The sequence below is a fragment of the Eulemur rufifrons genome, chromosome 5, assembly GCF_041146395.1.
Source record: "Eulemur rufifrons isolate Redbay chromosome 5, OSU_ERuf_1, whole genome shotgun sequence".
NCBI lineage: Eukaryota > Metazoa > Chordata > Mammalia > Primates > Lemuridae > Eulemur > Eulemur rufifrons.
Genome location: NC_090987.1, coordinates 40,359,930 through 40,377,942, shown reverse-complemented (window position 1 = coordinate 40,377,942; position 18,013 = coordinate 40,359,930). Strand labels below are relative to the sequence as shown.

At 41.0% G+C, this 18,013-nt stretch overlaps 1 protein-coding gene across 1 annotated transcript in view; it reads right to left on the bottom strand.

Annotated features, from left to right (window-relative positions):
- The window catches only part of TMEM241 (transmembrane protein 241), a 109,160-nt gene extending 103,793 nt beyond the window's left edge, over positions 1–5,367 (bottom strand). Inside the window, exons 1-2 of the mRNA XM_069468179.1 lie at positions 5,268–5,367; positions 1,384–1,430 (exon numbers count right to left, since the gene is read on the bottom strand). Coding sequence (XP_069324280.1) covers positions 1,384–1,430; positions 5,268–5,339 — 119 coding nt within the window. The 5' untranslated portion in view covers positions 5,340–5,367. The remainder of the gene's footprint in view (positions 1–1,383; positions 1,431–5,267) is intronic.
- Positions 5,368–18,013: the final 12,646 nt, after the last annotated feature.

Sequence of the window (18,013 nt, the reverse complement as noted above, 5' to 3'; positions counted from 1 at the left end):
CTCAAAAAAAAAAAAAAGTCATAAGTCAAACCATCGTAAGTCAGGAATGCACATATATGATATTAAGAACTCAAAGGCAAAAGAAAGGATTATACAATAAATGGGGCTATATAAATTAATTTACTATGGGGTAGGGACAATTTCCTCACATTGCACCATACACTAAAATAAACTGACAATGATTAAAAACTGAATAAATCTTTAATATAGTATAGGTGAATATCTAAATGATCTTGTGATGGGGAAGAATACAGAGAAAAGCAATGGAAGCAATAGCAAAAGAAACAATCAATATATTAGTCCGCATAAAAATAAAATAGTTAAATAATCAAAATAATTATAAACAGGCCGGGCGCGGTGGCTCACGCCTGTAATCCTAGCACTCTGGGAGGCCGAGGCGGGTGGATTGCTCAAGGTCAGGAGTTCGAGACCAGCCTGAGCGAGACCCCGTCTCTACTAAAAATAGAAAGACATTATATGGACACCTAAAAATCTATATAGAAAAAAAAAAAAAAATTAGCCGGGCATAGTGGCGCACGCCTGTAGTCCCAGCTACTCGGGAGGCTGAGGCAGTAGGATCGCTTAAGCCCAGGAGTTTGAGGTTGCTGTGAGCTAAGCTGACGCCACGGCACTCACTCTAGCCTTGGCAACAAAGTGAGACTCTGTCTCAACAAAAAAAAAAAAAAAAAAAAAAAAAAAAAAATAATTATAAACAAACTAAAAGGCAAAGAACAAATTACAAAAAAATCTTTCCAATAAACATGATGGACAAGTGGTTGGCATCCTTAAAATATAAAGAATTTATTAAAACTAATAAGAAAAATACTAAAACCTCAGTGAAAATAAATGAATAAAAGGCACAGATAGATAATTCACTGAAAAAAAAATCAGTGGATAAGCATAAGAAAACTGTCCAACTTCAGGAATAATCTAAGAAATTATAAGACAAAAATATATTTTGCTCATGAAATCAGAGAAGAAAAAATAGCCACAGTTCAAGTACATTATTATAGAAACTTTCATATACAGGTTGGGTGGTAATGTAAATTGGTAAAACATTTTGGTAAAAGAATCCATTAATATTCAAGAATACTAAAGAAGTTCACATAATTTAACCCAAATTTCTTATGTAGGAAAGTATCCCAAAGAAATAGTTGGAAATTTGGCAGATTTGAACACAAAAATGTCTGATAACAGTGTTGTTTTTATACCTTCAAAATGGAACACAATTTAAATGCCCATTAATAAGATGGCCAAGTCATTTATAGTATGTTTATTTGACAAAAAAACCTATGCAGTCATTAAAACTATTCCAAAGAACATTTAATGATATTGGTTGGACATTTCCTACAAATGTGTATAAAGAGCATAAAAGATACTCACCCTTGGAATAACGTAGGGTAGGTAAATTTCAAGACAGACAGGACATACTGAAAAACAAATACCAGATTATTGGACACTTCAAATGGGCAAACAAATCACCTTCCAAATCATACTAAAGAGAGTGAACCTACTTTTACCCAGGGCCACCAGAAGCTTGGCCATCTTAGTTGGGGAGCAGAGTTGGCATCATAGGGAAACCCAGGAGGCAGAGCATCTGGGTCCCCCCCAGAGATGCCCAAACACTCAGCATCCTCCCAGACCCCAGAAAATGTCACACTGTAACCGTAGCAACTCCAGAGAAAACTGGACAAGTCCCTGGATACAGATTGTGTTGTCAGGGTGTCCACTTCATCTACTGTCCAGATTACCTAAAAATCTAATCCCTTCTTTGTTTCTCTTTGAGAAGAACTGCATCTTAGTCTTTCTTTTCTTTGTTCTCCTTTAATTTTTAGGTTTTTATTTTATTTATTTATTTTTTTGCATTAAAGGATTTTCTTCTAACTAATTCTGCAGAGATATCATAATTTTTGTTGTGGTTAGCATTTTCAGAATTTTTTTAAAAACTCAGTTGAGGTTAAATTGTATTTCTCTTATGTCTTTTAATCAAATTTACAGTACTTTATGCAGGAAGGAATTGTGTCCTTCTGGGTATCTTTTTCCATTTTGTCCTATTATTGAACACTTTAAAGAATTTTTTAAAAGTCTAAAATGGCTTTAGGCAAGGACTCTACTGATTTTTCACATGATCTAAAAGAATGGAGTGGACTGGTATTAGGCAAATTTACACATCCACTTTTTCCCCAGGGTTCGGCCCACACAGCATCCCCCTTGTTTGAGCTCCTAAATGCCACCATTAGGCTGATGGCCTGTGCTCTGTCCTATATTTATGATTCTTCCCTGAAGTCTATTTACTCACATAATTCAATACACTCCTCCCTACTTTTCCCTGAGATTTGTATTCTAAAACAGAGAAAGGGACAGGAGTAAGTGAGCATCTGAGTCATGTCCCATAACACCCTTAACAAGCGTCATTACAGTAACAACTACTTATTTAGTTTATTGCATGCTTAGTTTTGGCCTAGATACTGGGGAAGATCAAAGATCCTGAAGATCTTACCTCCCCTTGCTGAAGAACAGAGAAAAAAAAAATACACGACAAATAGAATCTAAGTCCCCAAAATGTCCCCTTTCAACAATTCCTCACTTCACTGGGAAGTGTTGCTCAGAGCAAATGCTGTTTGGCAGAATGGCAAGGCCCTAGCAGGCAGGTTCTCAACGAAAGACAAAGAGCAATTTGGGAGCCTTTAAAATGAGCGTAGCAAATTTCTCATGTTTATTATCCACTCATATCTCTTTACTCAGTGAATTGTCTATTTGTGCCTTTTATCCATTTTCACTGAGGTATAAATATTCTTCTTATTAATTTAATGCATTTTTCATATTTCAAGGATGCTAGCTAGGTGCAGCAGCTCATGCCCGTAATCCCAGTACTTTGGGAGGCCCATGTGGGAGGATCATTTTAGGTCAGGAGTTCTAGACCAGCCTGGGCAACATAGCGAGACTGTGTCTTTACAAAAAATTAAAAAGGAAAAAAAAAAAAAGGATGCCAACCACATGTTCAGAACAGGAATGGAATTTGCCTCCAGGCTGAAGGCTCAATTGCTGTGAGGAGAAGAAGGAGAGATGGCTACCGAGGCCCTGGTTACTGCTGGAACTTCCCACAGGACAGAGGAACATGTCATTCAGGTTTGGCCAGCCCAGGCCACCAAAGCCAGAACTCAAGGGTGTGATGCTTTCTCCTCCCTCCCCACCTACAGCAGGTTCCTTTCACAGCACACTTGGTGCTTCAAACTTCAAACAAACATCAATCATTCTTTGAAACAGTAGAAGGTGTTAGAATGAGCTATATACAACTTTCTTTTTTTAAGAATGTTCTTCCTAGGCTGGGCGTGGTGGCTGATGCCTGTAATCTTAGCACTTGAGGTCAGGAGTTAGAGACCAGCTTGAGCAAGAGCAAGACCCCGTCTCTACCAAAAATAGAAAAAATTAGCCGGGCATAGATGGTGTGCACTTGCAGTCCCAGCTACTCAGGAGGCTGAGGCAGAAGGATCTCTTGAGCCCAGGAGTTTGAGGTTGCTGTGAGCTATGATGACGCCATAGCACTCTACCTACGGTGACAAAGTGAGACTCTGTCTCAAAAAAAAAAAATAATAATAATAATAACAATGCTACAAATGCAAATGTACATAGGGGAATAAATTTCTATACACTAAATGCTGTTTGCCTGCTGGATTTTTTTTTTTTTTTTTTTGCTTAGGTAAAATGTTTTTTGTCTAACCAATGCCATAGCTTGTGGGTTTTCATGTCAGTCATGTTAATATGCCCCCTTCTAATAATTATATGTAAATAAAAGGATGGTTATTCTGTTTTAAAGTACAATTTTATCAATATAGCCATCAGGTTAACTAGGCAAATTAGAATAGTTAAATTGAGAAATCTAGGATTTCACAAATTCACATATTCCTGAGTAGGAGCTACAAACAAAGTATCTTTTTTAATTTAGCTACCTGCCCCATGAGAATAAAACAAATCTGTTAAAAGCTAATAATTACTGCATCACACCATAAACAAAAGATTGTCCTTTCTTTTCTTCCAGAGTGGCTACCACTTATGGAGCATTTACCATGATGGTGGGCACTAGGCCAACCACCCTACAAACATCATTTCCACTGACTCTCACAATAACTCTTTTAAGAGAACTCTCTATTCCATCTGAGAGTTAAAAAACTTAGGTTTAGAGAGGTTAAGGTTCCAAAGTTCAGGTAAGTGGAGCCAGGATGTAAACCCATCACTGCCTCCCAGCAAGACAGCGTGCGTTTATGCATCTTCAAAGGCCCTCACCATAACTAAAAATCAACTGGAGAGAGGAAGCAGTTGGGAACATCCTCTGACTATACTAAAGACAGCCACTCACTTTAAGAGAGAAGGGAGAAGGAAATGCTGTCTGTTGATGGTCCCTTTCCAGAGAGAGAGGTGAGGAGCAAGAGGGAGTAGAGACCCCACAGTAAAGACCCCACAGTGGGCAAGATGGTCTAAGGCCCCATATCACCAGTGTGACTTGGGCCAGCCAGAGTCCAGGCCAGCAGGTGACTTCCCACCCAGGCCCAATGGGTCCCAGATTTCCCTGCATGGTACCAAACCCAAGGCCAGCTTCCCTCTCCCAACAAAGCAAAACAAAAACAAAAACATGGCACCACTACTTCTCTGCCTCCTCATCAGAAGGGTTCTATGACATTATTTTAAACTTAAAATTAAATTTAGGTTTTATTTTTAAAAAATAATTCCACGAAAAACTCTTAAATGTACTGGAAGTATTTGGGATGAAAATATAAAACATAGATCTGGGAATCAGTGGTGTGAGGGGGAGATGGATTAATCTCTTCTGTTTAAAGGCTTCTGGAACCTCGGGGTTCTGGGGCAGGGCCGTGTTTAGAAAAGAAGGCAGGATGTGTCTGATTTCTTCTCAGACCCTTCATTCCCAAAAAAACAGGAACCAATTGCTTTCTTTCCCTTAAAAGTAGTCCACACAGCCCAAACTTAAGTTCCCGGGAAATGGGCAGTCAAAAAACCCTATTTCCCAGGAGATGTACAGGGTGCTTTACAGGACGGAAAAAAGGGACAGAACAGTCCAATAAATCCTATTTCTACAAGCCGATGTGCTGGATCACACACGGAGCAGCATCCCACACGGAGTCGGCTTCCTCTCCATCACCATCAGGAAAAAAAATAATAAATAAAAGCTGGAGGCTGCATTTGTTACAGAATGATGATCGGACGCAAATCTCCCACGTGCAATCACCGCCTTCCGCGCCCGCCCTCCTCACCTTGTTCGTGAGGTAAGAAGCCAGGTAGCAGGTACAAAAGGTGAGGGCGATCAGGGACCTCCTCACGCACATCTGTCAACTCGCCCCCTTCCTGGGGACAGGCAGCCCGAACCCCGCCGCTGGACGCCCCGCCCAGAGACCGCCACGTGGCTCCGAGCTCCGCCAATCAGCGCGAGGACCGCCCCCCACCCCTGGAACCTGCCCCCTTAAAGGGGCCGCGCCTCTAAGGCTCCCCCCCACCCCGCCCCCGCAGCCTCGCGGTGGGAGGGGCGGCACGCTGCTGACTGTCTGCAGGAGACGACCGAAAATGGCCAGGGCTGCGACCGCCGGTGGAGAAAAGTCGGAAGATAGTCCTTATAAAAAAAAAAAAAAAAATGTAGAAAGTGGTAGAAAATAAGGGGGGGGGGGAAGCAATTTACAAAACAGTTCACAACACCCCCATTATTGTTTAAAGAAAAATGTCCCCAGCTATCTCTAAACCGTGGGACCAAAATGTTGCCTGTTCTTTACTGAATTTTCGCAATTTTCTACATTGAGTCTGTGTTAGAAACAAAAAAGCTAACGACAATAAATGTTATTTTAAAAGAAGGAAGGTTGAGGGGAAGGAACTAGAACGAGTATAGTTTTTTCTTTAAGAGGTCATTCCACTGTGTTGACGTTTCTATAAAATAAGAAATCTTTCCCAAAGTACAGTTTCAAACTCAGCTCCTATTCCTAATCTCTAGGGTGGAAAATTGGCCTAATTAGGTTTCTGACAAATAGTAGTAAACATACAGGAAAACATACTGATGGACTTGGTGTGTAACAAAAGGTTCACACACCAGAAAACCTTCACTATAGCCCTCAATGCTGGAGCAGTCGGTGGGAAAAGGCATGCCCTGTTTCTTTCTGCTCCCTCCAGCACTGAGGGAGAGCTGACCTTAGCTTGTCCCTTTGAAGCCACTCCACCACCTCCACTGTCCTACCACAAGCCACACCTCTGCTTGCTTTTCGGCTTGTCTGCAGGTCTCTGCCTGGGCCTCCTGGGTGGTCTCCAAGAGGGTCCAGCAGAGCGATAGAGGTCAACTGATCACCCGTATCCTCCCTGTCCTAAACCTCAATCTCCTTCAAACCACCTGGCCAAGGTGTACAGCTGGATGTAACTTTCTTTACTGAGGTTGGGTTCTTAAAAAGGAAAGTACAGAGTAGGGAGAGAGGAGATGAAGCTCTAAATGTACTAAAGTTCCCTTTCCATAGAAATGAAATCATGTAAGAAGTTAACATTTTACAAGGGAGCCCCCTTCACAAACGTGCTCTCAGTTCCCCCCCATCCTCTTGCTTCCTGGTTTGTGTCTTACTCCAAAACACCAAGCTTCAATGACAATTTAAAAAAGATCATTGTGGTCGGACGTGGTGGCTCACGCCTGTAATCCTAGCACTCTGGGAGGCCGAGGCGGGTGGATCGCTCGAGGTCAGGAGTTCAAGACCAGCCTGAGCAAGAGCGAGACCTCGTCTCTACTAAAAATAGAAAGAAATTATCTGGCCAACTAAAAATATATATAGAAAAACTTAGCCGGGCATGGTGGCACATGCCTGTAGACCCAGCTACTTGGGAGGCTGAGGCAGGAGGATCGCTTGAGCCCAGGAGTTTGAGGTTGCTGTGAGCTAGGCTGACGCCACGGCACTCACTCTAGCCCGGGCAACAGAGTGAGACTCTGTCTCAAAAAAAAAAAAAAAAAAATCATTTTGGCTGGGCATGGTGGCTCACACCTGTAATCCTAGCACTTCGGGAGGCCAAAGCAGGAGGATCACTTGAGCCCAGGAGTTTGAGGTTGCAGTGAACTATGATGACGCCACTGCACTCTAACCCTGGGAACTGAGCCAGACCCTATCTAAAAAAAAAAAAAAAGAAAGAAAAAACAGAAAAAAAGATCCTTGTAGCAAGACCAATAGAGAGCTATAAAAGAAAAATTAATCAACCAATACCACCCTCTTAACCACCACTACCCAAGTAACCAATATTAACAGATCAGTGTATCCTACATCTTTCTCCATATTCATAGATCAACATATTCTCATTTATAAGTTGTTGCCTTACAAAAATGAATCTAACTATACATGTTGCTATACAACTTTTTTTTACAACTGCAGGTCAACACATAGAGATTTAATTATCTCTTTTTAAAAGCTGCCGACTTGCCATAGCATGGATATACCATAATTTATTCAACCATTCTGCTGTTGACATAATTATGTTGTTTCTAGTTTTTTGCTACAATAAACAAGGCTATAATAAACATCTTTGTACATATGTCTTTACCTCCTGCTATTTTAATTTCTTTAGAATAGATTCCCAACAGGGGGATTGCAGAAACACAGCATATGTGCATTTTTAAAAATCACTACTTTCCACTTCCCCTTACTCTTCGCCTGTGGGAATCCTGCTTACTATCTAGGTTCAGCTCTTCACAAGCACTTCAGGCAGAACTTATTCTCTCTTCTTCCATAGTAATTTTAACACCTGCCACAACAGTTAGCACCTTAACTCTTTTTCCCCATAATGGCCCACATAGAAAATGATAGTACTTGTTCCGAGCCCTAGGGTGAATTATCGACACTACTTAGGGCCCAGGGCTCTCTCCAGACCCCGCCACCCTGAAGGTCAGCTGGCACATCTGTAACTCTTGTCTGGTCACACCAGTTGAGAAGGTCTGCATTACAGTCCCAGTGTTGTATGCCCTCTCTCCCCATTCACATGGCAGCTCTTGGAGAGCAGAGGCTCCCCTGTGCTTAGCTCAGTGTCTTTTACAAACTAGGTACACAATAAATGCATGACAAATGAATCTATCAATAGATTGAATACATCAATGAAGTGATGTAGGAATTGGATTTTAAAATTTTAGTCCCAGCCCTTTAGGAGGCTGAGGTGGGAGGATTACTTGAGGCCAAGAGTTCAAGACCAGCCTGGAAAATATAGCAAGACCCCATCTCCAAAAAAATTTTTTTTAAATTAGCTGGCATGGTGATGCATGCCTATAGTCTTAGCTACTCGTGAGGTTGAGGCAGGAGCATCACTTGAGCCCAGGGGTTCAAGGTTACAATGAGCTATGATCACACCACTGCACTCCAGCCTGGGCAATAGAGTGACACCCCATCTCTAAAAAAAAAAAAAAAGAAAGAAAAAGAAAAACTTGAAACAGCATGGAACATATTCAATATCAAAAAGGCCTGGGATCCACAACACAAAAGACATGTACAGTCACCAACATGCCACGTGGGCATCAAACAATCTCACAGGATATTGCCTTTAGAGAGTTTATTAAGAGAATAAAAACTACAGCAAATGAGAGACTTAAATTGCATTACCAAGAAACATTTTCATTGGTAAAGTTCTTTGATAGTTCCTACGACTTTGTTACACTATTGTTCAAGCTTTGTACAGCATTACCTGAAAAATAATGAATATGTCAATTCAGTTCCTAGTTAAAATTATTCATATTACATTAAATTTAATCTCACTTCTGTTATATGTTGTTATCAAAGAAATTGAATAGTTTTAATATATGATTGTAATATTTAGTTACTTGGTTTTGTTTTAAAGGTTCAAAAAAATAGGCAGAATGTGAAATTGGTTTCTTATCAAATGCAGAAATGCCAGCTGACTGGTATTTATAAACACATGTCATGGAAGATCATCAATATTGTTTCCAGACATATCCAGAAATTCTAACAGCTTTAAAACATCAAAGGTAAATAAACTTAAAAGTTATTTTTCCTTGAAGTTATTTTAGGAAACTTATTTCAGAGTTAAATATTCCATATGAAGAACATTTTTGTCCAATAGAATTTCCTGGAACTCAATGGTTGGTATTTACCTGAGATTTCCCTGAGTTCTTTCAATAGAACAAACTTAATTCAGGCATTATTATTGTTAGGTAGATACGGAGGGATTCCGGGTCTCCTAGGGATAAAAGTGGGGGCTATTGTCCCCATCTTGGTCCTGCCACACCCTAATCCTGTCTCTAGCAACTGCCATACCTGGGGGAGGAGGGAATACCCTACAAATCTGCCAATCATAACTTAGCATGCCAGCTGCAAAAGAATGCAGAGGACTCTCTAGCCGACAGGCCAAGCAGCATAGGTACCATAGAGTCAGGAAAACCTGCATGCATAGTTAAGACTCAGGTCACCTGACTCTCAACTGTCCAATCAAAGTGGTTCCATGGTGACCTCTGAACCATGAAGGAGGTCCCAATCTAAAATAAGACACAGACCATAACCAAGTTCCATTTGCACCCTTCCTTTAACTCTCTCTTTGCTGCGACAATGGGTTCGGTCATCATCTGCGGCATATGTATCATGCTCTGTAAACCTGTATCTTGCTCTTGCCCTATAATCCTATCTTTCTCTCCTCAATAAACCTCATTTTCGTGCTTGCCTAACTTTGATGCCCCTGGCCATTCTTCTGCCATGTGTGTGCCAAGAACCAACATTTTCAGACTAAAATCTGATATTATTTCTTGGTTATTTCCTAACTTGTTTTCTTTGACACAATTTGTCTGACAAGCAAGAACAACCAGAACAGTAAAGAATCATGCAAATAGATATTGACATTAGTAGCAAATGTGCTAATAGATCTTGCCAGAGGTATTGATTTTCCATTCCACAAAACAAATTAAACTAAGACTGAATTAAAATAAAATCAGCAGGTCTTACACTGATAAACTATAAGCTGTTAATGTGAGATTGAGGTAAACCTTCCATATACATGAAAAGACTCGGCTACTTTTATTATTCATTGAGATCTTTGAGACTACAGGGTCATTAACATTAATTTATTTTTTGATAATGTATCCATGAATGCTAAATAAATGTTGAATGAAAAAAAGATAGATGCTTGGATAAAACTGCCTTGTGGAGTTTTCCTCCACAAATTTTTTTTTTTTTTTTTTTTTTTTTTTTTTTTAGACAGAGTCTCACTCTGTTGCCCAGACTAGAGTGTCGTGGCGTCAGCCTAGCTCACAGCAACCTCAAACTCCTGGGCTCAAGCGATCCTTATGCCTCAGCCTCCCAAGTAGCTGGGACTACAGGCATGTGCCACTATGGCTGGCTAATTTTTTCTATATATTTTTAGTTGTCCAGCAAATTTCTTTCTATTTTTAGTAGAGACGGGGGTCTCACTCTTGCTCAGGCTGGATTTGAACTCCTGAGCTCAAACGATCCTCCCACCTCGGCCTCCCAGAGTGCTAGGATTACAGGCGTGAGCCACTGCACCTGGCCACAAATATTTTTTTTTTTTTTTTTTTGAGTCAGAGTCTCACTCTGTTGCCCGGGCTAGAGTGAGTGCCATGGCATCAGCCTAGCTCACAGCAACCTCAAACTCCTGGGCTTAAGCGATCCTACTGCCTCAGCCTCCCGAGTAGCTGGGACTACAGGCATGTGCCACCATGCCCGGCTAATTTTTTCTATATATGTTTTTAGTTGTCTATATAAGTTCTTTCTATTTTTAGTAGAGATGGGGTCTCGCTCTTGCTCAGGCTGGTCTCGAACTCCTGACCTCGAGCGATCCACCCGCCTCGGCCTCCCAGAGTGCTAGGATTACAGGCGTGAGCCACCACGCCCGGCCACAAATATTTTTTAATGAATTTTTCTGGCAGCACACATTCAGATGTCAGAAGCAGAAGCATACTTTTTGAAATTCCCTAAATCTCCCTTAAAAAACAACAGAATATTGGAAAGTTAGAATGGATTTATAAAAAAACAAACCAGACATAGTATAAATATCTCTTATGAATATAGATGTAAAAATCCTCAACCAAACACTAGCAGAAAGAATTCAGTACATCAAAAAGAAATATGCAAAAGAAAAATGAAAAAAAAAAAAAAAAAGAAATATGTAGTTTGACCAAATGAGATTTATCCCAGGAATGCAAAGGTGGCTTAACATCCAAAACCCAACTAATGTAATATACCATAGCAACAGAATAAAGGACAAAAATCACATTATTATTTCAATAGACGTAGATAAGGCATTTGACAAAATTCAACACCACTTCATGATAAAAACATTCAGAAAATTAGAAATAGAAGGGAACTTCCTCAATATCATGAAAGGTGTTTATGAAAAACCTGCAGCTAACATCATACTTAATGGTAAAAGACAATGTTTTTCTCCCTAAGATCAGGAACTAGACAAGAATGACCACTCTGTCACTTCAACATTGTATTGGAGGCTGGGCGTGGTGGCTAATTCCTGTAATTCCAGCACTTTCAGAAGCCAAGATGGGAGAATCGCTTGAGGCCAGGAGTTTAAGACTAGCCTAGGCAACATAGGGAGACCCTATCTCTAAAAAGAAATTTCAAAATTAGCCAGGCATGGTGGCACAAGCCTATAGTTCCAGCTACTCTGGAGGCTGAGGCAGGAGGATCACTTGAGCCCAGGAGTTCCAGGATGCAGTGAGCTATGATCACGCCACTGCACTCCAGCCTGTGTGACAGGAGACCCTATCTCAGAAACAAAAACAAAAACACAAACAAAAAAAACCACATTGTATCGGAAGCACAAGCCAAGACATTAAGGCAAGAAATAAAAGGCATCTGGATTGCAGAAGAAGTTAAACTATCGCTATTACAGAAGACAATATTTTGTGTATAGAAAACCATAAAGAATACACTAAAATACTATTAGAACTAATAAATGAGTCCAGCAAAGTTGCAGAATATAAGATCAGTATACAAAAATCAATTATATTTCTATATGCTTGCAATGAACAACCTGATAATGAAATTAAGGAAGCAATTCCATTTAAAATACCATCAAAAAGTAAAATACTTTAAAATAAATTTAGCAAAATAAATGCAAAATTTATACTCTGAAAACTGCAAAACATTTTGAAGGACATTAAACAAGACAAAAATAAAGGGTAAAACATCCCATGTTTATGGATGCGAAGACTTAATATTGTTAATATGACAATAATCCCAAATTGATCTACAGATTCAATATAATCCCCATCGAAATTCCAGCTCACTTCTCTTTCTCTGCAGAAATTAACAAACCGATCCTAAAATTCATGTGGAAATTCAAGAAACTCAAAACAATCTTGGCATAGCCAAAACAATCTTGAAAAAGAACAAAGTTAAAGGACTCACAGTTCTTGATTTCAGAGATTACTACAAAGCTACAGTGGTCAAGGCAGTATGGTACTGGCATAAGGATACACATATAGATCAATGGAATAGCATTGACAGCCCAAAAGTAAACCCTCGCATTTAAAGCCAATTGAATTTGACAAGACAATGCAATGAACAAAGAATAGCACTTTTTAACAAATGATGCCAGGACAACTGGATATCGACATGCAAAAAAAATGAAGATGGACCCCTATCCTATAGCACATACAAAAATTAATTCAAATATGAGTGAAAGAAACCAGTCATGAAAGACCACATATTGTATGATCCCATTTATATGAAATATCCAGAATAGGCAAATCTATAGATGTTATAGAGAAAATAAAATCGTGGTTGCCTGGGGCAGGAGAGGGGGAGTGTGAATGAAGAGTGACTGCTAATGGGTATAGGGTTTCTTTATGAGGATGATGAAAATGTTCTAAAACTGATTGTGTTGATGGTTGCACAACTTAGTGAATATAGTAAAAATCATTAAATGGTGCACTTTAAATGGGTGAATTATATGGTATATGAATTATATTGCAATAATGATTTAAAAAAAAAAAAAAAAAACAGAGCCCCTAGCAAAACTACACCACAACATCTGCCTCAAAATTAAAGGACAGAGGATAATGTTACCTTGGGGTGGCTGTGACTAGAAGAGGGTGTGAGGAATACCTCTGGGGTGCTGAAAATGTTTCCTGATCTGGGTGCTGGCTCCATGGAGTGTTCAGTCTGGACATATTCATTTAAGTGTACACTAATTATTATTTTGAATGTAAGTTTTACTTCCATAAAAATCACATAGTACAGAGAGACAAAGATACAGAAAATATGAAAAAGTGGTTAAGAGTCATGGAAGAATGAGAAGATCTGACATACATTTAATTTGTGTTACATGAAAAGAGAATAGGGAGATTGTGAGAGGCATTTTTTCCCCCAGAACTAATAAAAGGCATAAATGCTCAGATACAGTAGGGACAATGAATCCCAACCAAACCAAATGAAAGACATCCACTCTTAGACATATCTACATATTTGAATACGTATTTTTCATTGTGGGAAAAACGCATAAATTTTATTTACCATCTGTGATGGTTAGGTGTCAACTTGACTGGTAGGCTGGGCGAGGTGGCTCATGCCTGTGATCCTAGCACTCTGGGAGGCTGAGGATGGAGGATCGCTCAAGGTCAGGAGATTGAGACCAACCTGGGCAGCATAACAAGACCCTGTCTCGGCCGGGCGCGGTGGCTCACGCCTGTAATCCTAGCACTCTGGGAGGCCGAGGCGGGTGGATTGCTCAAGGTCAGGAGTTCGAGACCAGCCTGAGCGAGACCCCGTCTCTACTAAAAATAGAAAGACATTATATGGACACCTAAAAATCTATATAGAAAAAATTAGCCGGGCATAGTGGCGCATGCCTGTAGTCCCAGCTACTCGGGAGGCTGAGGCAGTAGGATCGCTTAAGCCCAGGAGTTTGAGGTTGCTGTGAGCTAAGCTGACGCCACGGCACTCACTCTAGCCTGGGCAACAAAGTGAGACTCTGTCTCAACAAAAAAAAAAAAAAAAAAAAAGACCCTGTCTCTACAAAAAACAAGAAAAATTAGCTGGGTGTAGTGGCACGTGCATGTAGCCCAGCTACTTGAGGCTGAGGCAGGAGGATGGCTTGAACCCAAGAGTTAGAGGTCAAAATGAGCTACGATGACACCACTGCACTCTACTCAAGGTGATAGAGCAAGACTCTATCTCAAAAAAAAAAAAAAATTGACGGGGGGCGGGGCGGCGATAAAAAAAATTGACTAGTAAAGCATTATTTAGGGGTGTGTCTGTGAGGGTGATTCCAGAGGAGATTAGTATGTGAGTCTGAGTAGACTAGGTGGGGAAGAGCCACCTCAACATAGACCAGCACCATCCAATCTGCTGGGGACCTGGAGAGAATAAAAACAGAGAGAAGGCAAATGTGTCCTGTGTCATCTCTCTGCTGGAGCTTGGATATACTCTTCTTCTCCAGTCCTTGGACAACTGCTCCTGGCTCCCTGGCCTTTGGACTTCAGGATTTACACAAGCCCAAGCCCCCGCCCCCAACCCAGGTTCTCAGGACTTTGGCCTGGGACTGAGAGTTGCACCTTTGGCTTCCCTGGAGACATGCTACCAGCACCTCAGGAGCCCCAGCTTGCTACTGGCCTGCCATGGGAGTCTGAGCCTCCTTACTCTAGTGAGCCAATTTCCCTGATAAATCCCCTCTCATATATCTATTTGTATATATTCTATTGATTCTATCTCTCTGCAGAACCCTGACTAATACACCATGTTAACCATGTTTAAGTGTACAGTAGTGTTACCTGTATGTGTATTGTTGAGCAACAGATCTCTAGAACCTTTTCATCTTGCAAAACTGAAACTCTGTAGCCAGCCATTGAACAACAGCTCCCCTTTTCTCCCTCCCCTCAGCCCCTGGCAACCAGCATTCCACTTTCTGTTTCTACTAGTTTGACTAGATAACGCACATAAGTGGAATCAAATACGTACTTTTTATTAAAAACTATTTTCCTTTTATTTATCCCTTATAGTCAGAGCATTATATATCAAGTTAAAAAGATGTTGTGGGCTGGGGGCAGGTGGCTCCCACCTGTAACCTTAGCACTTTGGGAGGCTGAGGCAGGAGGATGGCTTGAAACTAGCCTGAGCAACAGGGTGAGACCCCATCTCTACAAAAAATAGAAAAATTAGCCAGGCATCATGGCTTGTGCCTGTAGTCCCAACTACTTGGGAGGCTGAGGTCAGAGGATCACTTGAGCCCAGGAATTCAAGGTGGCAGTGAACTATGATCACACCATTGCACTCCAGCCTGGGCAACAGAGCAAGATACTGTCTCAAAATAAATAAATAAATAAATAAAGATATTGTGTAGTAAAGCAAGCAAAACAAAATATTTGTTATTAAAAAATGGCAATATAGCCGGGCACAGTGATTCATACTTGTAATCCTAGCCCTCTGGGAGGCTGAGGCAGGAGGATAGCTTGAGGTCAGGAGTTCGAGACCCGCCTGAGCAAGAGCGAGACCCCATCTCTACAAAAAATAGAAAAAAATTAGCTGGGCAACTAAAAATAGAAAAATTAGCTGAGTGTGGTGGTGCGTGCCTGTAGTCCCAGCTACTTGGGAGGCTAAGGCAGGAGGACTGCTTGAGCCCAGGAGTTTGAGGTTGCTGATGCCATGGCACTCTAGCCCCAGTGTCAGAGTGAGACTCTGTTTCAAAAAAAAAAAAAAAAAAAAAAAGGCAATAGTTTGGACTTAAGAACCAGTGAGTCCCAACTGACCCTAACTGAACTATATTCATAACATTTCACTCTAGTAACCTTATGAAAATACTCAGAAGTCACTAAACAAACACACATGGACTGTCCTGCCTTTATGCTTCATCTTATGCTGTTCTTCTAACCAAACTAGCTTTATAGCATCTCCCTGACCTCCAGGGCCTAGTTTGGTGCCATGAAGCCTTTCCAGACCTCACCAACTCACAATGAATCCTGAAACATTTGTTGTCTCTAGCTGTCATTTGGAAATAAATCATACACTGTTTTGAGATAGAAGTGTTGTATAATATTAACATTTACTTAATATAAATATTTAAATATTAATATTTATTAACCTTATTAAATATAGATCTTTAATACTGCTGTATGAATATGTTATCTCCCCAACTACAACCTCATGGTTCTTTGTTTCTCCCACAGGACTTTGGGGGTATCCCAGGCAGTTAATAAATATTTATTAATGGCCTGAAGCAGCTATTTGCAAAATAGACTTAATTTATTTTAATATTAAAGACTAAAGAGACTTATTTCTGTTCTCTCTAGAGACCAAAGAATCTGCTGATTCCGTGTGTTTAGGCAGAGCACATTCTCGAATAGTTTTGTTGCTACTGAGCACCAGTGAGTTCATCTGCAGAGATGACAGGATATAGAAGCTGGAGCCAAACCCTGCAAATATGTGCTTACTCAACCTCACGGCAAAATGGCCCTTACCTCATTTACGGGCTCACTAGGAAATCACACAGGACTAAATGCTGTTATTGGTAAACCACACTTTCCCTATTCGTAACATTTATAAATGTAGGATTTGTAAATATTGTGAATGTCCTTCTATCTTTATTTCAGAGGAGTGCATAGTTGGTGGCATCAGGTATATACCTGAATTGCAAACAACCAATCAGCTGGGTGAGGTGGTGTGCACCTGTAATCTCAGCACTTTGGGAGGCTGAGATGGGAGGATTACTGGAGGCCAGGAGTTTGAGGTTGCAGTGAGCTATGATCACATGACTGTGCTCCAGCCTGGGTGACTGAGTGAGACCCGTTTCTATAAAAAAGAAAAATTAGCTGGGGCATGGTGGCACACGCCTATTGCCCCAGCTACTCAGGAGGCTGAGCCAGGAGGATCACTTGAGCAGAAGAGTTTGTCATTGCAGTGAGCTATGATGATGCCACAGCACTGCAGCCTGGGCGACAGAGCAAGATCCTGTCACAAAACAAACAGGCCCGTGCTGTGGCTCATGCCTGTAATCCTAGCACTCTGGGAAGCCAGACTGGAGGATAGCTTGAGCTCAGGAGTTTGAGACCAGCCTGAGCAAGAGTGAGACCCTGTCTCTACTAAAAATAGAAAAAATTAGCTGGGCGTGGTGGTGTGTGCCTATAGTCCCAGCTACTTGGGAGGATGAGGCAAGAGGATCAATTGCTCACAGGAGTGACAGGTTGCAGTGAGCTATGATGATGCCACTGCACTCTAGCCAGGGTGACAGAGCAAGACTCTGTCTCAAAACAAAAAAAAAAAAGAAAGAAAGAAAGCAAGCAAGCAAGCAAGCGGAACTCATGGTCTTAGCCCTCTGGACCCCCACTGAGATGCCTGCATTGCATTCCACCCTACCCTCACCTGGCACTACCAACACCAGCACCAAAACCCCAAAACCAAATCTCGGAAATAAGAGAAGTGAGATCAGAGTTAGAATATTCGAAGTCATTTTAAAGAAATAAAAAAAGAGTTTCTGAGGCTTGAAATTAGATGGAAAGTATTAACACATTTAAAGAATGTGTCAATGGAAGTCCAGGCAACCCTCTTCATCAATTGCCCATCAGGTTTTCCAGTCTGTGCAGCCTCACCCTCTCCCAATCCCCTTCACACAGCTGTCAGAATGATATTTCTAGTAAGAAAAATCTGAAAACAGTATTCTACCCTTTTAATGACTCCTTATTGTCTAAACTCAAGTCCTTAGCATTAAAAACACTTGAACCTGGCCCTTCTTTGCATTCTCCAACCCAATCTTTCACTTTGTCCCTGTTGAACCCTGGGTCTGGCCATGCCAAACCAGTGCCCTTTTCTGATGCACCCTGGAGACAGCTCCCCTTGTGTGGAAGTCCCCACTTCACCTTATAGTCCATCTCACCAATGCCTGGTCATGTTGCAAGGCTGAGCTCAAGTGTCATCTACTATAAGGAACCTTTCCTGAGCATCTTGGTGGCTCTAACCTCTCCCTCCTTTACGTCCACTGGGCTGTGCACAGGATTCTGTCATAACATCTTAAACACCTAATTGTACCTGTG